The sequence below is a fragment of the Eptesicus fuscus genome, chromosome 11 (assembly GCF_027574615.1).
Source record: "Eptesicus fuscus isolate TK198812 chromosome 11, DD_ASM_mEF_20220401, whole genome shotgun sequence".
In the NCBI taxonomy this organism is placed as follows: domain Eukaryota; kingdom Metazoa; phylum Chordata; class Mammalia; order Chiroptera; family Vespertilionidae; genus Eptesicus; species Eptesicus fuscus.
Genome location: NC_072483.1, coordinates 54,020,054 through 54,045,685, shown reverse-complemented (window position 1 = coordinate 54,045,685; position 25,632 = coordinate 54,020,054). Strand labels below are relative to the sequence as shown.

Genomic DNA, 25,632 nt, shown 5'->3' with positions numbered 1-25,632 from the left:
TCATTTACTCCTTCTCATTCTGAGCCACATACCATCCCTTTGTTATTTTGCCTGCTTTGTCTCCATGATGTTTTGTGATGTGTTGCTCTCATCATCAGCTTTCATGCTTCCTAATAAGCATGTATCAGAATGGGGATAAATGTACTTGATAAAAATAGGTGTATTTGTTTTCTCATTTGGCTAGGATAAAAATTTAAATTTATTTTTTAAAATCTAAGAGTGTAACCATCCCCTTATTGTATTCACATAATCCTGATTTCACAGAAGTGACAGTGGACAATTTCAGGTCTGTACACCAGTCAGCTGTACTCACCATCATTCAAAGAATGCCTGAGAGTTGAGGGGCACAGTCCTAGGAAGGTTAAACATTTCTGTTACTTGAGTCTCTTAAATTACAATCAGACACACTTCTTTGATGATAGGAGAGGAGCAGTGGGGAGGTATTTTGATGCAACAGAAGATAACAATTTTTTTTTACAGTCTTTTTCCTGAGCTAATTTATTCTACATAGTATTGAGTATATACAAATATATAAGGATTTAAGGGCAACTTTTGATTTTTTTCTTCAATTGTAAACACTTATTATAATAACCAGATTTTCTCTTAGTAATCAACTTAAAGTGGTATGCAAAGTAGAAAAGCTGGTTTTACAACCAGAGAGAAAAATATAAAACCAGAAAACAAGAATACGTTTACCAAATTGTGTACTCCACTACTGCCTTCTTGAACAATATGGTGAAGTTCTTTAGACTGTTGATGCCTCAGCTTGTTTGTCTGGAAAATGCAAGTGACCTTGTATGACTGAATCCACAGTGGCATACAGTGACCAGGCGTCAGGACTGGACTGGATTCCAGTCCACTGTTGAAATTTGCCACTGATCTGCTGACAATTCCACATGAGTTCCGGTTTCAATGCAGGGCACAACATTAAAGGTTGGCATGCTTCTTTTCAGGATTTAGCAAACTTGAAGAAGTTACATCAAACTCCCAATGGCATGTCTCTTCATCATTTTCATTTAAGAAGGAGTCCCTTGGCCAAAAGCCCATCTTCATCCAGCCTCTATCAAGCCTCAGGGTGCACAGCGGGGAGACAGTCAGATTTCATGCAAGGGTTTCTGGCATTCCCAAACCAGAAATCCAGTGGTTTCATAACCAGCAGCCCATTCTACCAACAAAAGATGTAGTTTTCCATTTTGAGGAATCCACAGGCATGGCTTTAATGCTTATAGTTGACGCTTTCTCAGAGCATGCTGGGCAGTACTCTTGCAAAGCAGCCAATAGCGCTGGGGAAGCCACTTGTGCAGCTACACTCACAGTGACTCCGAAAGGTAAAGCCCGACTTGCTTCGAAGACTTTGATTTGCTGCCTACCTCCTACTCCCACTGTTACTAATGAGAGTCTCAGCTGTTTGTCTCAGTGCATATTATGGCAGTACCTAATTTACTAATAAAGTAACACCCAACCAGCCCCACCACCCAGGTCTCAGTTATGGGCTAACCTATGTATCTTAAGTCTGACATTAGTAATTATGTGTTCCGTGCATTACATTAGTAATCATTTTGTTAGGCATCTGTGCTGCTTAACATTTAACAGCATCTCATCATTGCATCATTAATGATCTATTTATTGTATATTTTTTACAAAGCATATTGTGGAGAGAGGACAAATGTTCTGAGAGAGAGAGAGAGAGAGAGAGAGAGAGAGAGAGAGAGAGAGAGAGAGAGAGATTGATTCTGGATAACTGCAGTGACAACAAAAGAAAGAAGCCAGATACTGTATGGCATCTGCATGAGCCTTCACCATCCATTCATCATTGGATTGCTGGGAATGAATTTTCCTTTGTGAGAAAATTCTTAGGGCATACTGCATCTGGCATGTTGCTTCCAAGCGACAATGATGTCTTTCATCTTCATCTCCATGCCATTTTGTGTTACTAACCTTGCCAAGTGACAAAGCTTAGATCTTAATATTCTTTTCCTTTTTTCTTGTCACTTGATTATACAGTGCAAGCCCTAGCTAGGCAAAGTTCTGGGAAAGATGTAAGAGAGGCCACCAAGTCCCAGGCAGTGGCAGATTCCTCTTTCACAAAGCAGGAGAGCAAAATATCCCAAAGCGAAGTTAAGTCATTTCAAGGATCATCATATGAATGTGAAGTGCAGGTTTTTGAAAGTATATCTCAAAGTTCCACCCACACAGCTGCATTTGTGCAAGATGTAGGGTTGCACCATCCCGCATCCCTGTCACAAATTGCAGAAAGCACTGCGCTATCTGATAAATACTCTGAAGAGATGATGGATGAGGCGCCAAAGATTCTTCTGCATCTTCAAGACCTCTCTGTAAAGTGCGGCGACACTGCTCAGTTCCTCTGTGTTTTAGAGGATGAATCTTCTGTTGATGTAACCTGGACTCATGAAGGTGTAAAGCTAGAGGAATCTGAGAGAGTGAAGCAGTCACAAAATGGAAATACTTATTTTCTTACCATATGTAATGTTCAGCTGGTAGACCAAGGATTGTACAGCTGCATTGTACACAGTGGGTATGGAGAGAAGACATCTTCAGCAGTACTAAGCATAGAAGGTGGTTATTTGATTTCTAGCTATGACTTGCTTCATTCATTTCATCCTCATCGCTTTATGCAGCTTTTTTGCCATGCAAATTGAATCAATGAATATATTAATTAGAGTATCTCAAAATTAGTACTGTATTCATCAATGGCTTATGAAAGTTGGCCAAGTCATTGGGCAAACTTGTTAAGAACATTTAACTTTCCAGTCTAGATTTAGGAAGTATAACTAGCAGATCCAGGTTCAGGAAGTTAAGGTTCATTTCACATGGGCTGCCTTTTCTAATCTTGACCAAATGTGCCACCTAGAGAGTGTACCAAAGAAGGTTAAGATATTATGGTTCCAGTATTTATTGAGTATTTGTTTTTGTGGCTGATACTATGCTACACTTAAATTTAATTGTTTTAGTAATAGGAGGCTCAAAATTTCTCATTTGCCCTTTGTGTTCAGATCTGGAGATTCTAGCTATTACACGGAGGCCATGAAAATGTAAAAATGGGCACTTACAATAATAGGTCTGGATCAAATTAGTCATCTCTAGATATTTCTCAATAAATCATGCTGCTTTTATAGCCTCAGATCTTCTGGGAATTGTAGAATTATCTCATGGGAAAATCGTTATTTATGTTATTATTATGCTTGATTCTCCCCTGTGTCTGGAAAGGCCTGAATAAATTTGGGCAAAGGATAGCTTCTTCCTCTTATCTGTGGACTTTCCTTTTATGGACTTTCCTTTTAGATACTAATGATATAAGACAAAATTCTTCAGGTGCTAGAAGCCTGTGCTGTCTATTTGCCAACAAAGGAGCTTCACTGAATCCATGGAAGGAAGCTGGGAGAAGTTTGGGCATCTCCAGGGGTCTATTGAGAGCTGTGACCTCAGGTTCTTCCAGATCTGACCATACTATTTCTTAGTTGTTAGACATTAGTAGGGCCAAAAATACAGTGCTATGTGCACAGCCCTCTCTACCCTGAATTTTGAAATTGGCTCATTAGTTCACTTAATGCATCTACAATATTCACTCACACAAACAAAGAAAGGCCTTTTTTTTCTTTTTTAAGCTGGCATTTTATTCTATGGCTATTTCTGGTTATATTTTCAAAGTCCAGGACTGAGATTTAGTTATGCAAATGAGGTGGAAAAATCCACCATCCGGAGACTTGACCGCAGCTGCTGGCAAGCACAGTAATCACAGTTACTATTTATCTGGAGTTGTTATCTACACATCTTGTAGGTGACAACTATGACAGTTTCAGCAGCAATATAATTGGGAATCGGCTGTGCTGTGGAGGTGGGAGAAATGTAGGTCTTTCAACTTGTTTCCGAAAGAACCTAGTGTCATAGTATAGTACTTGAAAGTCAAGTTCCCAGAGGGGATTTGCTTAGACATTTCTGCCCCAGGAATTCCAGTTCCAATTAAATATTATTAAAGTGTTCTTGGAAAATGAACACTTTTTTTTTTTCTTGGAAAGTCCAGACGGCCTTACTTGTACTTTAAAAAGTTAAAACATTTTTAAGTGTTTGAAGGGTGAAGGATCAGGCACAGTTGTCCAATTATCTAAAAGAAGGCAGTTTTTATATACCCCTCTTTTTTCTGGCCTAATAACTTTACATAGGCTACACAGTTATCCACAAAGACCAAGTAAGAATGAAAAACCCCATAAGTCAGTTTGTGTTGAGTTCTTATGTGCATAGTAAGCATAGCTATTTCATATATTAGTTTTGGGACTAATGTGCCGCTTTCCTTCTCATCCTAATGACATTCCATCTTCTCTAAATTCAGCATGTGTTTTACTCGTACAAACACAGCTAATCGATTCCTTTTCCTAACTTTATTCTTACCTAGCAAAGACATCGCAAACCAGAGCAGTTACAAAAATCACCCTTGGTTCAAACACTAAAAGTTTTAAAACACTCAAAGAGTCACAAATTAAAACAACCCGTGAAGTAAAGAGAGAATCGTCAAAGAAAACATCAAGTTTGTCATTCACTTCATGCCAAAGACCACAAGGAACTCAGAAGCCCACTGGCACAATGCCACACGAACTGAGAGATGAGAGTGGTACCAGGGCACCTGCCTCTCTGAAGAAGCCACCCCAGAGATGATTGTGTCTAAAGACTATTCCTTTTCCTTATGTAATAAAAGCTATTTAGAGTGGTTGACTCTTTGTTTTGCTTCTTAATATGTAATTGAACTTCAGGTAGTTTGACATTTTAAAGGTGGTTTAAACCAAAGGAGTATTTATTTACTAGCTGAAAATGCTTAATTCTGCAGGAAAAACTGAGACTAGCCATCAACTAAATGTGGCATGTTAAAAAATGCATGTCCCCTTAAATGTGACTTCATCTCTTAGCAAGTGTTCCGTCAATAAGACATTTCTTAAAAAGAATTTTCCTTTAGCTTGTGGATTGCTTTTCTGAATGCATGTAAAGGCATGGAGAATTATAGAACTAAATGTGGAAATTTCATAGAAAACCAAAAATAAAAATGCTTTTAAATTTTTCTGCCAACATTGTCATGTACTTTATCAGTTCATTGATTTGTTTGACATGAATTGTTTGATGCATTTGGTGGATGTAGTTTTCTATTATAATAAAGATAAAATTATAATTGTATGAATCATATATTGAGGCAGACAGTATATGAAATTAATCATTAATTTTTTTTTCCATTTTAGCCTATGAATCAATTTTACACGAGAGGATTGAACAGCAGATTGAGGTGGAGATGAAAGGTATTATTACATTGAATATGAGATTTAAGTAGAAATTCTGAAGGATTAATAGAATACTTAACTGCCTTCTTTCATTTACTATCATTGAGAAAAATGACATAGATGTATAAATATATCTCTTAGAGTATATATTACTATGTCGCATGCCTGGTTTAGTATGCTGATGGTTACATGCATTTCATAGTATTTTGTTTTACAGTAATTTAAATTCTCAAATTTAAAATTTACCAGCTACATCATTTTTATGTTTGCAGCCATTTTCGGAAGTGTGTATTAGAAAAAGTTGGAATCTTAATGCATGAAATCATGAAATAGAAGTTCGTTTTCAAAATCACAGTGAATTAAATTGAACAGTAGACAATAACCTAGCTGTCATTCTCAGAATGCAATGTCATGAATGAATGATGATTGAAATGCTACTTGATTTAGGGTGTGTGAAAATGTTACATTCCCATCTGGTTTACACTTCATGCTCATACATCATTTTAACATTGATATGTCTCTTACACTGGCTTGCAGATAGCTGCCTTATGTGATCCTTATTGCCTGCTTTTCTTTGTATAACGTTGTGACTATATGGCTGTATTAGTTCGAATAAACGCCTTCTTATTTTATTTTAGCTATTTATGGTTTTGGTTCTTGTATATATAAATATATATTTAAAATAGTTAATTATCAAAAATATAATAATTTAATCTGCAATCAAAAGGATCAGAAAGGGCGTTTATTCCACTCTCTGCAAGTCAGGTAAGATTTTCCTCTTAGCCATCAAAGGAACAGAGTTTTCCTGCTCTCAAAACAAATATGCACAGGAACATGTTATTTTCAAATGCATTTTTGCTTGTTCAAGAAGAAATTTCAGCAGTTTGAAGAAAAGACCAGACAACGAACGATTTTCGTGTCAGAATCTTTTAAACAGAGCATGGTGTTGCGTTTATTCGAACAAATATGGTGAGTGAATTTTTCTATGGATTTGTGAGAATCTGTAGCATGCATTTTATTTCATTTCTATTTTGCAATTTCATTTATTTTCAACTTTTTGAAATACTATGGAAAATAGTAAAATGCTTTATAATTTAATTTCTTTTCAGAATTATTCTCCGAGGAAGAATCTGAACATTCAGAAAGAGATACACGTGATGCCTTTTCAGATTCTGAAGATGTAGACCACAGCTCTATGGCTGCTAAAAGATATGCAAGTAGAATATTATCTACAAGCTCCTGGCCTGAATATTTCAAGCCTTCTTTTACCCAAAAACTTACGTTTAAGTATGTTTTAGAGGGTGAACCTGCTGTTTTTACGTGTAGATTAATTGGCTGTCCAACTCCGGAAATGACTTGGTTCTATAACAATCGGCCAATCCCAACAGGTCTCCGGCGGGTTATAAAAACTGAGAGTGATTTACATGATCACTCTTCCAGCTTAGAGATTAAAAGGGTCCAAGACAGAGATTCTGGAACTTATAGATTGTTAGCAATTAACAGTGAAGGGTATGCTGAATCAACTGCATCGCTGCTTGTTATTCAAAAAGGGCAAGATGAGAAATATTTAGAATTTCTGAAAAGGGCAGAACAGACACATGAAAATATAGAGACATTAGTTGAAAGGAAAGAGGGCAGGATGAAGGTTGACCTGAGGTTTACTGGCTCTCCCTTTAACAAAAAACAAGATGTGGAACAAAAGGGAATGATGCGAACTATACACTTTGAGACAGTGAGTCCTAGCAAGAAAACAGATTTTATGTATGATGAAGAATATCTAGAAGGTAAATCTGATGTCAGAGGATGGCTTAACGTAGGTGAAAATTTCCTGGATGAGGAGACTAAAGGGAAGTTGCAACGTTTACGGGAGGCTAGAAAAACGTTACTGGAGAAAAAGAAGTTATCTCTTTTAGATATGTCATCTGAACTAAGCTCAAGAACTTTGAGAAGGGAAGCTAGTAATAAAGATACTATGTTCTTTAGAGAGGAAATGGAAAGCAAGTCAGTATCTGATCTAGCTGAAAATAGGGATACGGTTGAATATTCAACTGAATATTCTATTCAAATGGATCAAAATATAGAATCTGGAGAATCTCTCACAAGTTTTCCAACTACTGTTGATGAAGAAATTCTCCAGACTGAAATAAGAATGAGCCAAGAGGCATTTCTAAAAGAGAGTCGACCAAAAGACCATTTACATGGTGGAAGTCAAGTAAATGAGAATACCCAAGCAAAAAGACAAGTTGAAAAAATTATGACCAAAACTGAAATTGGAGAGTCATCTCAATATTTCACTAATGTGTGTAAAAATAAGGAAATAGATGAGACTTCTGAAAAGGTGTCTCAAGCTGTTATACCACATACGAGTGATTTTGGTATACTTACAAATATTAAAGAAAATGAAGCAATAGATAGTAAAAGAATAAAAAAGGATGATTTGAGAGAATTACAACACTCCACTTTCACAAGAGTTGAAGAATTCAAAATTGAACAGGAAGAAAAAACCACAGGATTTTTTGAAAATTCTTTCCAAAAACATCTGCAACGTTGCCCACCTTCATTTCTTCAAGAAATTGAATCTCAAGAGGTTTATGAGGGTGACAGTTGTAAATTCATGTGTCATTTTCAAGGATATCCTCAACCCATAGTGACATGGTATAACAATGATATACCAATCCCACGTAATCAAGGCTTTATCATTCATACCTTGGAAAACTATTCAACATTAACTTTTACTTCTGTTCTTCCTCAAAATGAAGGTTCTATTACCTGTGTGCTGTTCAACCAATATGGAACAGTAAAGACAACAGGTATACTAACAGTGAAAGCAAAACAAAGGCACGGTATCAAAGCACATAAAATCCCAATATTGCATGACTACACTGATGAGGAAGAAGAGCTGGCATTGGTGTTTGACCAAGCAGAAGATGTTCATCCATCTTTGAGACTAGAAGGCCAAACAAATCTCCATATGTTACAAACTACCCCACCAGGTCCTTCCTCTGCAGACACAGAGTTGCTTTCCTTTCCTGTAGAAATTCAGATAACAGCAGCAACTCCTACCCCAGAACAGGATAAAGAGTCAAGAGAATTGTTTCAATTTGAAGAGCTGGAACCTAAAGCAGCACCTCGAGATGAGGCTACTCGGTCACCAAAACACAAATTTATATTTTCATCCGATATTACTAATGAGCCACCAAAAATGTTACAAGAAATGCCAAGGTATGCCAGCTGTAGAGAAGGGGACTTCATAGTTCTTGAATGTTTATTATCTGGTGAGCCTAAGCCAGTGGTAGCATGGTTTCAAAATGGAGTCCTTTTAAAGCAGGATCAAAAGTTTCAATTTGAAGAGTTTGATTATAGCTACAGGTTATATATTCATGATATTGATGTTCAAGATTCTGGAAAATATAAATGTGTTGCTGAAAACAGTTCAGGAACAGTTGAGAGTGTTTCAGATCTGACAGTGGAACCTGTCATTCACTGGGAAGATAGCCAATTAGAAAATATTGGTGGAATTTATGAAAAAAAATCGAAAGGTCAACAAATTCAGGGAGAATCTGTAAGGGCACATTTGTATGATTATCCAGCTGGTCCTTTTACTTCCCAACCTAATGTAAAAGAATATTCTATAAGGGAGGTTTTTCAAAACCTTGAGACAGCTGAGCAAATAGCCCAGAAAGGCCATGCTCATTGCACATCTTCTAGAGAAAAACTCCCCAGATTTATGCAAGTTGCTTCTAGGTGCATAAAAACCAACAGACCTATTAGAGCGGAACTCATACAATGTCAGGATGAATGGAAAGAAGGGCGTGTAAGTGAAAAATCAAAGCTGCACCAAGCAGAGGGTACTGTTTACCCATTTGTTGATGATTTCAGTGAAGTTAAAATTAGGAGAGAGGTTAGACATGATTTTGGAAAACTTGGTGAACCAGAAAGGGTACATGTGCAAGAATATGCCCAAAGTGACCATTTCTCAAATATCCACTCAAGGAAAACTTCTGATAGTTATGATACAAAAGACTCATCTACCATTGCATATGAAGAACCCCTTGGTGAAGAGAGATACTACCCAAGAAGAAAAGTGAAGCATAGAATCATTGCATTTGAAAAATTACAACATGCAGAAAAAGGAGTTCTAGAGAAAAGAGCTACCAAGAAATCATTTGTTAATCCTCCTCAAAAGAAGCCTGATGACATTGACTTCCCATTAAATCAAAGAGAATCAAAATCAAGTGACCTAAAGGCAAATATGCATCAGACAGATAAAATGTCTCCAAACACGGAACCAGATTCATCTAACATTATAATGAATTTAAAGCTGCTTTCTTCTCAAACTCATGGGGAATTTAAAGTACAAGAGAGGGAGCAACAGAAAGAAATAGGTCTTATAGAGTGGTCTGCAGTTTCTAAAAGGGCTGAATATGAAACTCCTATTACATTTGACCTAAAGCAGTTTCACTCTCAAATAGAAAATCCAGATTTAAAACCCCAAGAATTAGATAGTGATCAACCAGAAGAAGCTTATTTTAAAATCCAACATCCTGCTTCTGAAACAACTGATGCTGAGAACATTGTATTTGATCTAAAACAAATGTATTCTCATATAGGAGATGCAGCTAAAGATTTCCAGGAATCTAGGCCACAATGGGAAACACCTTATAAAGAAGAAATTCCTGGCCCTGAAATATTACTATTTGATACACAGGATATGTCTAAAAGAATGCAAAATGACATACTTACAAATCAAGACATTTCTTCCAGTCAGGACTGGATGAAGGAAAGTTGTATTGATGAAAAGACCTATTATTTGGGGAAAGAAGTCCAACAGATACAGGAACAAAAGGTAGAAATTTTAGACACGGATACTTCTCTTAAAATCTTTTCTGATGAAATCCATAGGCAGGCAGGTGGCCTACTTCAAACCTCATCTGCAGATGTAGGAGAAACTGCTATTTCTGAGAAAAGACGTTCTTTAGAAAATGGAGATCAAAGTTTCATTTCACTTTTGAAAAAAGCAGCAAGTGAGGAAAAGCTTTTAGAGGTCTGTGAAATGAAGGAAGAGCACACTTTGGAACAAGAGTTGGCATCATTTCAAAAGCAGGATGAAGGGATACAGGAATATGCCACTGGAGACCACAGAGGTGATGTTCAGGAAGCAGACACACTCCACAGAAAACCCTCCCTAAGCCAGTGCTTTTCATTCTTGATGACTGAGGAACAACGGAATCCAAATGAACAAAGAAGTGAAAGAAATGATGTCTCTGAAGAAGAAAAAGTTTACGAAGTTCAAGGGAAAAATGAAACTTTCCTCACTACTGAAGAGGAAAAGATTGAAACTTGTTTTCCTAAATTGGATGAGGCACATACAATGGAAGTAAAGGACTCTGAGTCCTCCCTAACACAATACTTACTTGCTGCTGGAAAACATGAAGTTCCTGAAACTAGAGACACCAAAGACACGGCCAAACTTGTCCAGAGTGAATCAACCACGTCCATGGAGGTTGAAGAAGTAACTTTCAACACTGTGTATGAATATTATAACCAACAACAGGAATCATTAGGTCGTCCATTTTCTCCTGAATCTGATATTTCCATTGATGTGGGAAGTATAAGCAGTGAAGAAATCTCTGAGTTAGATCAGTTTTATACTCCACCATCCTCTGTTGAACATTTTGAAACTCCAAAGTCTCCTGATTTATATTTTGCTCCATTAGATACAACTAAGCAATCCTCAACAGACTCAGGAGGTAAGACTGTTCAAAGAACCACACCTTTAGAGGAAGTTGCTGAAAGGTACTCAACACCTTTGGAAGGGGAGATAACAGAAAGATATTCCACGCCTGCAGGGGAGACTTTAGAGAGATATTCCACACCCCCAGGGGAGTCTCTAGAGAGATATTCCACACCCCCAGGGGAAACTCTAGAGAGATATTCCACACCCCCAGGGGAGTCTCTAGAGAGATATTCCACACCCCCAGGGGAGACTCTAGAGAGATATTCCACACCCCCAGGGGAGACTTTAGAACGATATTCTACACCTTTAGAAGGAGAAACAGTTGAAAGATATTATATTCCTACTGGAGGACCAAACCCCACTGAAAACTTTCAAAGGTACCCATCAAAAATAGAAAGGGAGGACAGTACGCCAAATGAACATTTCCATACACCTACAGGAGAGAGAAGCTCAGCCTATGAAGTATGGCGCTCGGATTCATTTGGTACACCCAATGAAGCCATCGAACCCAAAGACAATGAAATGCCTCCATCTTTCATTGAACCTCTGACCAAAAGGAAGATATATGAAAATACAACATTAGGCTTCATTGTTGAAGTTGAGGGCATTCCAGTTCCCGGTGTGAAATGGTATAAAAATAAATCTTTGCTAGAACCAGATGAAAGAATCAAGATAGAAAGGGTGGGTAATGTATGTTCTTTGGTAATTTCTAACATTCAGAAAGGAGACGGCGGAGAGTACATGTGCCATGCTGTAAACATCATAGGGGAAGCAAAGAGCTTTGCAGATGTAGACATAGTACCCCAACAAGGAAGAGCAGTGGCACTCCCACCTCCAGTAACACATCAGCATGTCATGGAGTTTGATTTGGAAAATAATTCATCATCAAGAACACCTTCTCCTCAAGAGATTGTCTTGGAAGTTGAGTTAAGTGAAAAAGATGTCAAAGAATTTGAGAAGCAAGTGAAAATAGTCACAGTTCCTGAATTTACTCCTGATCATAAAAGCATGATCGTGAGCCTAGATGTTCTTCCATTGAATTTAGCAGATCCAAATATGGCTTCAAGAGGGGAAGAAGACAAAGATTTAAAAATCGACTTAGAAGTATTTGAGATGCCTCCTCGTTTTATAATGCCTATTTGTGATTTTAAAGTTCCAGAAAGTTCCGATGCTGTGTTCAAATGTTCAGTCATAGGCGTCCCTAGTCCCGAAGTTAAATGGTATAAGGAATATATGTGTATTGAGCCAGATAATGTTAAATATGTGATTAGTGAGGAGAATGGGAGTCACACCCTTAAAATTCGAAACGTCTGTCTTTCTGATAGTGCGACATACAGGTGCAGAGCTGTGAACTGTGTGGGAGAGGCTATCTGTCGGGGATTTCTCAGCATGGGAGATTCCGAAGTATTTGCGATGGTCACAAAGAAAAGTCGAGTGACTTTAAGCAGTTTGAAGGAAGAGTTAGTCTTAAAGAGCAAATATGCAGACAGCTTCTTTGAATTTCAGGTGGTGGAAGGGCCCCCCAGGTTCATTAGAGGTATTTCTGACTGCTGCGCCCTGGTAGGCACAGCAGCTTATTTCCAGTGTTTAGTTCGTGGCTCTCCAAGACCCACAGCTTACTGGTACAAAGATGGGAAATTGTTGCAAGGAGCAAGGTTCAGTGCTGAGGAAAGAGGCATAGGGTTCCACAACTTATTCATAACAGGCTTAGTAAAAGATGACGCAGGTGAGTACAGGTGTGTAGCTATCAACAATAGAGGAATGGCCGAGACCTGTGCAGCACTCACCCTAATGTAAAATTTCTTGTACAATGTTTTAGTGCCTTAGTAATTATTACACTTGATTTGAGTGCTTTCATATCTTCCAAATTATATAGATCTAATAAATTTCCAAATGTGTCAACTCTATTTGAATGCATTACATTGAAGACCCCTGGGAACACAGTTTCTCCACGTGGACGTCTCATGTGTGTAATACATGTAAATACTCTGTTATCTAAATATCTGAACTGTGGAATCATCACTTGTGTCAATTATACTGTGAAAAATCAAGCACAATTAAATATCTCTATGGCTACCTACTTGTATTTCTACTTTCATTTCTCCTTCTCAGAGTATTTCAGCAGAATGTATTCTCTCTTAGAGATAAACTATATAGGTAACGTAAAATGTAAAAGGGAAGACCATGTCGGATGACCACACAGATTAGTAAGAGAGAATCTCCTCTCTGCTCTGAATATAAGTAATTTTTGAAATTATAACCCTTTTGCAGCCAAATTAATGATTATTTACTCAGCCTTAGAAGAGATAAAACAAAAAATAGAAACCAGCTTTGCTCAGTTGGTAACTAACTATATACAGAGGAATCTTGGTTCTCAAACTTAATTCATTCCAGACGGGTGTTTAAGAAGTGATTTGTTAAAAAAAAAATCATTTTTTTCCATTAGAAGTAATGTAAATTGAATTAATACCTTCCAGACCCACTAATAACTTCCTGTTTTAACCTTTCTTACGTACAGTTCATTTCTAAGGTAATGTTTAACCTATAAACAAATACTTCTTTTCTTAAATTTATCCAATCACCCCTTTTTAGCCTTAAATGAGTCACTTTCAGCACTCCTCTCCGGAGTCTTTCAGGGGGTGAGTATGCAGCATCTTCACTTTTTCATATATTATTGCCTCTGAAATGCTATCACTGGCTAACTGCTTTCCCTTTATACAAATCAACAACAATTTTTCTATCTCTTCAATTGCCTGTGATTGTTGTTTTTTTGAGCACTTTCACACCCTGAGCAACATTAGCACTCTTGATAGCCTCTTTATGTTTTAAAATTGTGCTAATAGCTAGATTTCTGCCAGCAACAAAAGCATTTGTTACCTGAGAGATGCTTTTTGTCATGCTGAGGTATCAGCATGAAAAGGTTGTCAAGTAGAAAACAGAAGTTTTGTTACACAACTAGGCTGAGAACCAAATTGTTTGAGATGGGAGACATTTGAGAACCAAGGTTTGACTGTAATCTGTTTGACATTACATCCTCAGTATATGTTTGGTTCTTTTAAAAATGTTTTAATGATTAATATCCCTCTTCTTAAGTCTTTTAACTCTTGCTGGTTTTGAAGGGACCAATGGTGCTGCTCAGATAGATATCATCTGGACATTTGCAGAATATGCAAACACAGATCTTTTTACTTTTGGAAATACCTCATTTTCTCAGTTCAAGAAGGCATCAAGTGTAAAATGCAACATTAATTTAATATTTTCCTTAGGAGAAAAGAAACTACCATATTACATTTTTACATAAGATTTTAAATTGCAGTCAAATTTCAGAATCTTTAAAATTAGGAAAAGGAAGGTGGAACGTTTTTAGAATTGAGACAGTATGGTAATTTGTATTTGTATATAATAAGATAATAGGCTTTCCTGTCACTTTCATTGAATTTCATTGTTTAAACTAACTCAGAATTAATAAGCATTCAAATTCAAGATTTATATATGTTTCTAAATTGACATTGTTTTTGTTTTTCAAAATTAAAATGATAATAAATTCACAAAATCCTTAGCATTGTACCCATGTACCAATGTGAACCTAAATCTTCTCATATATGTTGTAATAAATATAGAGAAATTCAGGTAGTTTTTTTTAATCTGAAAATGAGGGATTTTACCAGAAGTCCTAAGAGGTGATCATTCAACTCTCTGTGTCATCCCAGTGGTAACTTTAAAAAAATAATTTAGAATAAATTTTAGTTGTACAGCGGATGATGAATAAAACAATAAAATACAGTAATGAAATTATGAATCTTTCCTCCCCTCAACTCTTAAATATAGCCCAATGACTATATTTGTTCTCTACATTGAGCAATTTTTATGTACCATGAATATATTAAACATATTAGTTTTAATGCTAAAAAATTTAAAATGTAATGTAAATTTAATTTTCAAAAGGATTCATATAACCAATTATGTTTACCATGTTTCTTTCATTGTATTAACGTTTTATTCCCACAATGGGAATTCCCTAAAAGCCCTTCCAAATTAAATAAACAATTGGGAATATGTGTAGAATGTAGACAGAGCAGTAAGGCTCATACCCTCACCTCCATGCCCCCAAAAAACATTTGTTCTACTTGTTTTAAGTCACCATAACTCATCAAGATAGATACACTCTTGTGGAGCAATCATTTCTGTTTTAACCAGTGTGCATACAATAGCTGTGATAATCATTATACGTATAATGAAATATATTCATCCTAACTCCCTGAAATAAAACTAATTCTATAGTTTATGGACTTAATGATTTATTCTATTTTTAGTCACCTAATGGAGGTTTAAATAAATTAGAAATTCAAGTCATGATAAACTTGACAAGCACATTTTACCCAATTGTTATATTAGAGCATAGGTAGCAACAATTCAAAGACTGTTTCTTTAAAAAAAAAAAAAAAGTAAGAAAGAAAGACCAAAAAATGTGGATTTGCAAGAAGTGCTGAAAATATACTTTTATTCACATAACAAGGAGGGCTTTGTTTTGCTCATTAGAATTCTGTTAGTCTCAAATGCATTAAACTTGAAGATATGCAGAATAACAGTGAATGAATAAAGAAAAGTAAGCTTTTGTCACACTTGGCTTATTTATTAATTGTTGAAATATTTTTAATTTTCTGACTCAATGGCACATAACTTAAAAGCCTGGAATATTAATTTCTCTGATTCTGGATAAAGAATTCATTTATTACATAGTTGAAGTTAGACATAATTATTAGCTGCTACTACTGCATGTATTTAAACTACGTGTTTCATGTTTCAGGGCATTTGAATTTGATTTACTATCTTTTTATGGTTGATACATGATATTTAGAAGTAAGGGAGAATATTTCAAGATATTAGTGAGTAGGGGTATATGAACTATATTCACATTCATTCCCTTTTACAGATATTTTGTCAGTTCAAGTAAAGGGAAAGCTGACATGAGTAATATATTGCAGATTAAATGTAAAGTTAAGTGGTCACCATTAGCATATGAAATTAATGATTTTATGGCAACTAATTGAAATAATAAATAATTAAGTATGTATTCTACATGTTATAGATAAGTTTTACCAGTACATTTATAGCTAGCTGGCACTGGAGTCCTGCCTTCTAATGCTTATACACTAGAACAGAAAGGTATTAAGTTATAAGACTAGTTCGTGTAATGTAATTGGAGTGAACTAATAAAATAATAAAACTGCTTTTGAGTAAGGCAATAAAACTACTATTTATGGGGCTGTTGTACATACATGACAGCTTTAATGAAAATCCTAATTCCTTGTTATCAAATCACACATCTTTCATTCTGTTGTCCATAATACTGTTTAAAGAGTATTTGTTATTCACTGTTTTGTTTTCCTGTTCAATAATTGTTGCATAGGTATTTCTTGCATAATAAAATACAATCAAGGTTGTTTTTCAAGCTGAAGTTTTGTTTAAAATGTAAAAGAATTGGTTCTTAAAAATTCATATGAGTAAAGCAAAAGGATACAGTGCTCTCTACCTAGGAGTCAGCCAGCCTATCCAAGGACAGGGTAATATTCAGTAATGAAGTATTTAGTGACAGATTGTCTGTACATAGATTATGTAGAGATTCTCAGTGTGTGATTTTGGTTCTTGGTTTACATCTTTACTGAGGGTGAACAAGGACCACTGCTCCTTGACCATAGCCAAATCCACTGGGCCCAAAGTTCTTTGCATGGCATCCTTTACAATAGATGTCCCCTCTTTATCATTCAGAGTTGTTGATTTCCTTCCATACTTGGCACATTGGAAACAGTTTTTGTGACAGGGTTTCCAACTCCAATTATCTTTTCAGCAGCATTAACAGAATTCCCACATCTGACACATTTCTTAGCATCTCCGTATTTCTGAATAAATTTATAAGAAGTTGGATTTGTTGCAAGCCTGTGAGGCTGAGCACTCGCTGCCTTGAAAGCCAGTCTCTTGCCCACTCTATGTTGAGCCTCTGGCCTTACTCATAACCATTGGGCCCATACTTCTTGCAATAGGAGGTGTTGCAGTAGGCCTCTTCATCTTGAATTGTCACTATTATGCTATCTAAGATTTCCTGCAAACCATGCACAGCACAGAAAGCACAGTGGTGAAAGTTCCTCACACCACACTGCACCTCTTCCACATGCTCTTCAGTCCTCCCCAAAAGGCTATTTGAGTGGGAGGTGGGACCACACACCAATGGTGAAACTAGGATTTGTGAAGGGAGTGCATGGGAGTCAGGAGCCCCAATCAAGATTTTAATTTGGAGTGGTTTTCTCTCATTTCTGATTCTCCCATTTTCTTGCCTAACTTGAGTTAACATAGGTCTTATTATCAAAGCTTTGTTATAGTACTGTGGCAGTTTACATGGGCAAAAGATGACTTGCATTTCTAGTAACTGTAAACAGCAGTTCTCTCATAAATTCAGATTAAACATCCCCTGCAGCCCCTTGTTTTTAACAATGGCTTCAGTTTATAAGCAGTAACTGGAATATAGAGGATTTATTTTGGAAATCATCAGTCTTCAATTTGATAATGAGGATATTTTTGCATATTAAAATTTTATGTATAAATAATAATTCTGGACCTTTTAAGGAATTGATTGAAATAACCATGGATTCTTTTAGTACAAATATCCAGCAATGTTTCAAACTTGAGTATTGGTATAATAGCACAAAGAAAAATTCTTAAGAACATCTTTAACATTTATAAACTCTAAACCAAAAGAAGTGACTGAAAGCTGCATTAGTACACTCTTTATAATCATATAATGTGATATAATAAACTAAGGTTAAACACTTAGAAATGTGCTTTGTAATAAGTTAATCTCAGGATAATCTAATGATTCCAGGAATGAGGCAGAAGAAGACCATCAAGTGGGACATAATTCTTTGACTTTCATTTTTTTGTTGTTAAATAAAATTGATGGTAAAATAATAATCATTTTCCCCCATACAGAGTTTTCTAGTTGTCTTCTGTCTGCTGAGGAAGAAGGACTCCAAACCTATAGCTCTGACCTTCAGCTATCTAAAGGAAATGAAACACTTGAACTTTTATCTGAACCTCCAGTTCATTCAACTAAATTATATTCCAAAAAGGAAGGCAGTGTCCCGGTTTTTATCAAAGAATTGTCAAATGCTGAAATAAGCATAGGGGATGTGGCTAAACTATCAGTTACGGTCACTGGCACCCCCAAGCCTAAAATTCAGTGGTTTTTCAATGGAATAAAGTTAACGCCTTCTACTGACTACAAATTTGTTTTTGACGGTAATGATTATAGCTTGATCATTCTGTTCACAAAATTTGAAGATGAGGGAGAGTATACATGTATTGCCAGTAATGAATATGGACAGACAATGTGTAGTGCCTATCTGAAAATAAATTCCAAAGGAGAGGGACACAAGGAGACTGAACTAGAATCAGTAGTGGAGAAATCTCTGGAAAAGCTTGAAGGTCCATGTCCTCCTTACTTCCTTAAGGAGTTAAAACCAATCCACTGTGTTCAGGGGCTCCCTGCCATCTTTGAGTATATGGTGCTTGGAGAGCCTGCACCCACTGTTTTGTGGTTCAAAGAAAACAAGCAGCTCTGCACCAATGTGTATTACACTATCATTCATAATCCTGATGGTTCTGGGACATTCATTGTCAATGACCCTCAGAAGGAAGATAGTGGCCTCTATGTCTGTAAAGCAGAGAACGTGTGGGGTGAGTCCACCTGTGCTGCAGAGCTGCTGGTGCTTCTGGAAGACACAGACATGACTGATGCGCCCTGCAAAGCCAAGCCCACCCCAGAGGCTCCCCAAGATTTTCCACAGAAGTCGTTAAAGGGCCCTGCCTTTGAAGCCTTCGACTCTGAGCTGGAAATTGCAGCTGAGCAATTGCAATCCACAGTCTTGTTGGAGCAGGATATGCCAACTCCTGAGAGCACCAGGGGACTTCTTCCCCTCGATGGCACTCTTCATGTTCAGCCTATCAAGGAGCCACCTCCCAGTGCACACCTGCAGGTTGTCCAGTCCCAGAAAACCCTCCCCAAAGAAGATATTCTAATGCCTGCATCACAGGTGGTTCTATCAGATACTGAAAAAATTTTCCCAAGTGCCATTTCTGTAGAAGAAATTAGTTCATTAACAGCTGAGCCTCTGAAAACTTTATTAGCTGAGCCTGAAGGGAATTATCCACAGTCTTTGACAGAAGAACCTCCAGCCCATTCATATCCAACTTCTGTGGCTGAGGAAGTACTTTTACCAAAAGAAAAGGTAGTACCTGGTGTGGACAAAGAGCAAATAGGGACTCCTCACAAGCAAGAGGCACACAGCGCTCTGATCCTGAGTCAGAGCTTAGCTGAGGGACACACGGAAAGCTTCGAGGGTCCTGACATTGTGGTCTCTGAGGTAAACCGTGAGCCCCAGGTCCCTTCAGAACACACGTGCACAGAAGAAGGTGTAATTTTGATGGAAAGTGCAGGTCAGCTAGAAAGTACAGCTCATGATTTCGTGGCCAGGACTGAGGAGAGCAAGTCCTTAAGTTTCCCACTAGCATGTGAGGAAAAGCAGGTACTGCTCAAGGAAGAGCATGCTGACCACTTGACAATGCCCCCTAGCCAAACCATGGAGTATAAGAAAGAGCCGGTGGCAATAAAGGGCGTGCAGGAAGTGCAGGGCCGTGACATTCTCGCGAAGGAAAGTTTGCTTCCTGGTATTCCAGAGGAGCAAAGATTAAACCTGAAAACGCAGATCCGCAGGGCTTTGCAAGCAGCAGTGGCCAGTGAGCAAACGAGTCTTTTCTCTGAGTGGTTGAGAAACATTGAGAAGGTGGAGGTCAAGGCCGTAAACTTCACCCAAGAGCCCAAACGCATTATGTGCACCTACCTGATTACCACAGTGAAGTCTCTAACAGAAGAAGTAACCATCGCGATTGAAGGCATTGATCCTCAAATGGCTAACTTGGAAACTGAATTTAAGGATGCTCTGTGTGCTATTATATGTGAGGAAGTAAACGTCCTAACAGCCGAGGACCCCAGAATTCAGGAAGGAGCCCAAGCAAGCTTGCAGGGAGAAATGGATTCTTTTTCAGATTCACAGAAGATTGAAGCAATCACTGAGCCAGAAATTGAATCTAAATATTTTGTCCCAACAGAAGAGGTCAGTTATTTTAAAGTGGAAAGTCAGATCAAAGTTGTGGATGCGACTCTCACTGACGGGGTTGTCACCCCTGCTATCTCTGACGAAAAACAGGATGAGATACCAAAACCATCTGAGGAACAAGACAAGTCCTCTGAGAGTGGTTTAGAGAAGGCTGGGCTAGTAGAGATTCAGGAAGTTGCGGGTGGTCCTGTTATACATACACCCTTGGTGGACACTATTGCTCAGGAAGGTGACATTGTTAAACTCACATCATCCATAACAAATGCCAAAGAGGTGAATTGGTATTTTGAGAGTAAACTGGTGTCTTCAGATGAAAAGTTCAAGTGTTTCCAAGATCAAAATACATATACGCTAGAAATCAACAAAGTAAATGCAGAAGAGCATCAAGGAGAGTATACCTGTGAGGCCTTGAATGACCACGGAAAAACAGCAACTTCGGCAAAACTCACTGTAGTCGAAAGAGGTTGGATTTTTAAGGATTAAGTAGATCAAGCTCTAACATTCACTGGATTGTAATGATTTAGGTTTCATCACCAAATTTTCACTTATCTGCCACTGCCAGAACGTAGTTGAGTTAAAGTAAGATTGAAGTCACAGACATAATCATGGTTATTCACCCATACCCTTTTCCTCACTGCCTTATTGGCTGATGTTACATCTACATCATTATTCATTTTTAAAATAAGACATGCTTTTATATGTTTCATAATACCAATACACATGCTTTTTAGTTTCTTTTTTTATGAAAATACTTTAATAACGTGATACAAAGCTGTTGGTGAATGCCTAGCCATTCTAAAATGCCCAGCCTCATCCCCAAATTCAAAATAACCATGATTAATTGTCTATTTAAGTTTCTTATTTCTATTTCTTTTTTTCTGTTGCTCCACTTATCACTTCATGTAGTAGATCACGTTTTTTTCACATTGTTCTCAGTGTTTCTAGTCAGCATGGTATATTTAAAGAATATGTCATGTTGTTATGCATGTAAGCCAGTAGCATCACATTTTAATAATTTTTTTTCACAATTCACTGCAAAGTAATGATTGACTATGTTGAAAGCTGCTTATTGTCTTCTTCTGCCTTCAATGATCTTTCTCATTTTCCAGTCACTTGTCGTACTGCTGCAATCCGTCTCACCAATTTCAACTGTTTTACTTCATTAACAGAAACAAAAGTTAGAAGGAAAAGAAAAATGTGGTCTGCCTGATAAGGAGGCCTGCTAATGGACTCTGCTTCCCTTTGCAGCTGCCCCCGTGATCAAGAGGAGAATCGAGCCCCTTGAAGTAGCTCTGGGCCACCTCGCCAAGTTCACCTGTGAGATCCAGAGTGCCCCTAATGTCCGATTCCAGTGGTTTAAAGCTGGCCGAGAAATTTACGAGAGTGACAAGTGTTCTATTCGATCTTCAAATTACGTCTCCAGCCTGGAAATTCTGAGAACCCAGGTTGTTGACTGCGGCGAGTACACCTGCAAAGCCTCTAATGAGTATGGCAGTGTCAGCTGTACAGCCACACTCACTGTGACAGGTAAATGCCGAACACTGAATCCGATGTTGTCCTCTCATTTCATATTGTTGCCTGATTTGCTTTTCATCCAGGTGCCGGAAGTGTGTGTTCTACCAACTGGAGAGACCAATAGCCAAGATGGTAACATGGTAACATGGTGGTGAGGTGCCACAGAACCTGTGCGGGACAAGAAATCATTATTTAGTCGTCGTTCTAACAATAGCTAAATAAAAATAATTTATTATTTTGAGGAAAATGTTAAGGAATCAAATGAGCAGTGGCTCCTGAAAATTGGTTTTGAGAGATTTTGTTTTTATCTCTCTCTCGTTTTCAATGACCATCTTGGTGGATATATCTTGGGTAACTACAAATGGCTTGTCCTATAATATAAAAATTTCAGGACCACCAAAATGTTTGGTGCCACTAAAAAAATATATGCTACCCCAATATATTTAATAATTTGGAACCAGTTAATTACTTAAGAACAGAATTACAAACTAAGAAAAGCCAGAGCATAGGACTAAAGTGAAATAAATTCTAATGTGAGATGGAGAACTAGCACAGGACTATAAACTAGGCTTTAATCTTTATTTAAAAATAAGAGCAACTACACAAATATTTTGTTTCCAATATCTTAATTGACACACAGGATGACATTAGAGTACTTAACACTCACCAAGTGTTTGAATTCCCTCATTAGGAAAAAAATCAGTAGCTCTTTCCTTCTCTCTCTCTCTCTCTCTCTCTCTTTCTCTCCCCCGCCCCCTTCAAGGCAATGTGTGAACTATGATTTAGGGTCATGTTGTTAAGAGAAGCCATGCACCAATGTCAGGGCAGGACTGTGGACTATCCCTTGGTCTTCTTTTTCAATGAGTACATGAAGGGGGAAGGCAAAAGCAGCGCATCTGTTTGACTTGAAAAAGTCAGAGTTTCTTGTAGCTTCCATTCTTCTACAACCTCTTTACCTATCAGAAAATCGGAAACCCAGGCCCATGGCGACCCAACCAGTGCTTTTCACTTTGCAATTAAAGAATCTCCATGCGAACATGAACATGGCTTTAATTGTAATGACACTTTTGGAAATTTCTTTACCCAAATTAGGCCAATTCAGTAATGGGACTAATACTCAAGTTTCAAATATGAGAAGAGAGAAAGGAGGAGGATTTCTAAGTATTGGAAAGGGAGGTTCCTAAAAGCTTGCTTCGAAATTCAGGCTGGAAAGGAGAATTACGGCTATAAATATTTTGACAAGTTTGAAATGACTTAGGGGTTGCTTTCAAAGTTAAGTCACTTAAGGATTTACTGGTGGTTGACAGGAGGGTTAGAGAGATTTACAAAACTACCAAACTTTTTACCACTGAATATCTCTACTGTTCAAAAAAGTCAAGTTCAGTTTTTATCTTTCTTATACAGTCTTCTAATTAGCCAGAATTAAAGTATCAGCTGAATTGCTTATCAAATAATTCAAACAACTAATCAACTCCTAAAATGGACAAATCTTTAGCAATAGTAAGTTAATGTTGCTAAATAAAGGAACATTTGTTCTTTCCTTTGATAGAGACATTTAAAAGGCTGTCTTGCTCCTCTATAAAGAATACTCTTATCCATTTTCTTTGACAAATCTTTTTTATTTTATTAATATACTACCTTATTTTATTTTTTAAAATTTGTCTTTATTGTTGAAAGTATTATAGATGCCCCCTTTTCCCCCCCTTGACCTCTCCTCCCACATCACCCCCACCCCAAGCCTTCACCGCACTATTGTCTGTGTCCATTGGTTATGCATATATGCATATAAGTTCTTTGGTTAATCCCTGCCCCCGACCCCTCTCTCTGAGATCCGTCAGTCTGTTCCATGCTTCCATATATCTGGATCTATTTGTCAGTTTGTTTTGTTCATTAGATTCCACATATAAGTGAAATCATGTGATACTTGTCTCTCTCTGACTGGCTTATTTTTCTTAGCATAATACTCTCCAGGTCCCTCCATGCTGTCTCAATGTGTACCTTATTTTAAATAATGTCTCATGTTTATCTAAAGATATAACTCATCTTTTTTTTTTTTTTACTTGGAATATGTAATTATAGCAAGAGCTTTGGTGGGGACAAAATATAATGTTGAAAAAACTTTTTTTGCAGAGGCATATCCACCAACCTTCTTCTCCAGACCTAAGTCCGTTACAACCTTTGTGGGTAAGACAGCCAAGTTCCTCTGCACAGTGACAGGGACTCCCGTGATTGAAACCATTTGGCAGAAAGATGGTGCTGCTCTGCCACCTTCCCCTAACCGCAAGATTTCAGATGCAGAAAACAAGCACAGTTTAGAACTCTCAAACCTTACAGTTCAAGATAGAGGCGTTTACTCTTGTATGGCTTCTAACAAGTTTGGAGCCGACATCTGCCAAGCTGAGTTAATCATAATTGACAAACCACATATCATTAAAGAATTAGAGCCTGTGCAATCAGCTATCAATAAGAAGATCCACCTTGAATGCCAAGTAGATGAAGACAGAAAAGTCACAGTGACATGGAATAAAGATGGGCAAAAACTCCCAGCTGGGAAAGATTATAAGATCTATTTTGAAGATAAAATAGCATCCCTTGAGATCCCTCTTGCCAAACTAAAAGATTCAGGAACCTATGTGTGCACAGCCTCGAATGAGGCTGGGAGCAGCTCCTCTTCTGCGACAGTAACGATCAGAGGTAAGAAATGTGTGGATGGTGTTCTTTCATCCTTCTCGGAAAGGATGAAAAACTGTTGGCAAACATTTCAGTACATTGTGTTACTGAAATGATTTCATCCAAGCAAACCTTTTGGTTTGGGGAAATCCTGGCATTGTTTGATTTTATGTTTTCTATCTTCTTCAGAATTCACTTACTTTTCAAACTATCTGCCATTAACAACACTTGCTTAAAATTTCTTCTAAGAACTTCAAGTGTCTAGGAAATCCTTAACTAATCTTTTAGGAAATTGCTCTCTGTGTAAGGAGAGTTGACTTGGGTTTGTTTGTTTGCTTGTTTGCTTGTTTGTTTGTTTGTTTGTTTTTACTCAAGAGATTGGAAATGTGTTTTAGAATCATGGAAACTTGGAAAGGTATTGTAAGCACCACAACCTTTTCAAACACTTCATGCAGCTATTTTGTGTTTGTTGTGTGTTTTTGTGGTATGCGTCTGCTTATCTTTTGTGGAGTTGATGCTGCAGACACCATTTCCTCTTTCTCTTCTTGTTAACTTCACGTAGAGCCACCATCCTTTGTGAAGAAGGTGGACCCCTCTTACTTAATGCTCCCCGGTGAATCAGCGCGCCTCCACTGCAAGCTGAAAGGCTCCCCTGTGATCCAGGTCACGTGGTTTAAAAATAACAAAGAACTTCATGAGAGTAACACAATCCGAATGTCCTTTGTCAATTCGGAGGCTGTACTCAATGTAACCGATGTAAAAGTTGAAGACAGTGGGAGTTACTCATGCGAAGCAGTGAATGATGTTGGCAGTGACAGCTGCAGTGCTGAAATAGTTATCAAAGGTTTGTGTGCTCAGTTACAGCCCATTGCTTTTCTGAGAAAAGATTTTCTTTATCATTGCCGGTGACACATGACTTACACAATGCTTTCGTGCTTTTGTAGAACCTCCTTCTTTCGTCAAAACTCTTGAGCCGGCAGATATAGTGAGAGGAACAAATGCCCTCCTTCAGTGTGAAATCTCGGGCACGGGACCGTTTGAAGTTAGCTGGTTCAAAGATAAGAAGCAAATTCGAAGTAGTAAAAAGTACAGGTTGTTTTCTCAGAAGTCTCTTGTGTCTCTGGAGATCTTTTCTTTTAATAGTGCGGACGTTGGTGAATATGAATGTGTTGTTGCTAATGAAGTCGGCAAGTGTGGCTGCAGCGCAACACACTTATTAAAAGGTCAGTGTTTGAAAACCTGATGCCTCTTTCAAAAA

General features: G+C 37.5%; 1 protein-coding gene and 1 pseudogene across 1 annotated transcript in view; one reads left to right on the top strand and one right to left on the bottom strand.

The window, feature by feature from the left end:
* TTN (titin) overlaps positions 1-25,632 on the top strand; it is a 281,117-nt gene that overhangs the window by 52,759 nt on the left and 202,726 nt on the right. Inside the window, exons 45-50 of the mRNA XM_054723165.1 lie at positions 5,244-5,300; positions 18,004-20,652; positions 21,438-21,716; positions 23,835-24,398; positions 24,937-25,218; positions 25,319-25,597. Of these exons, the coding sequence (XP_054579140.1) occupies positions 5,244-5,300; positions 18,004-20,652; positions 21,438-21,716; positions 23,835-24,398; positions 24,937-25,218; positions 25,319-25,597 (4,110 nt within the window). The remainder of the gene's footprint in view (positions 1-5,243; positions 5,301-18,003; positions 20,653-21,437; positions 21,717-23,834; positions 24,399-24,936; positions 25,219-25,318; positions 25,598-25,632) is intronic.
* Positions 16,679-17,130, bottom strand: LOC103283428 (cysteine and glycine-rich protein 2-like; annotated as a pseudogene).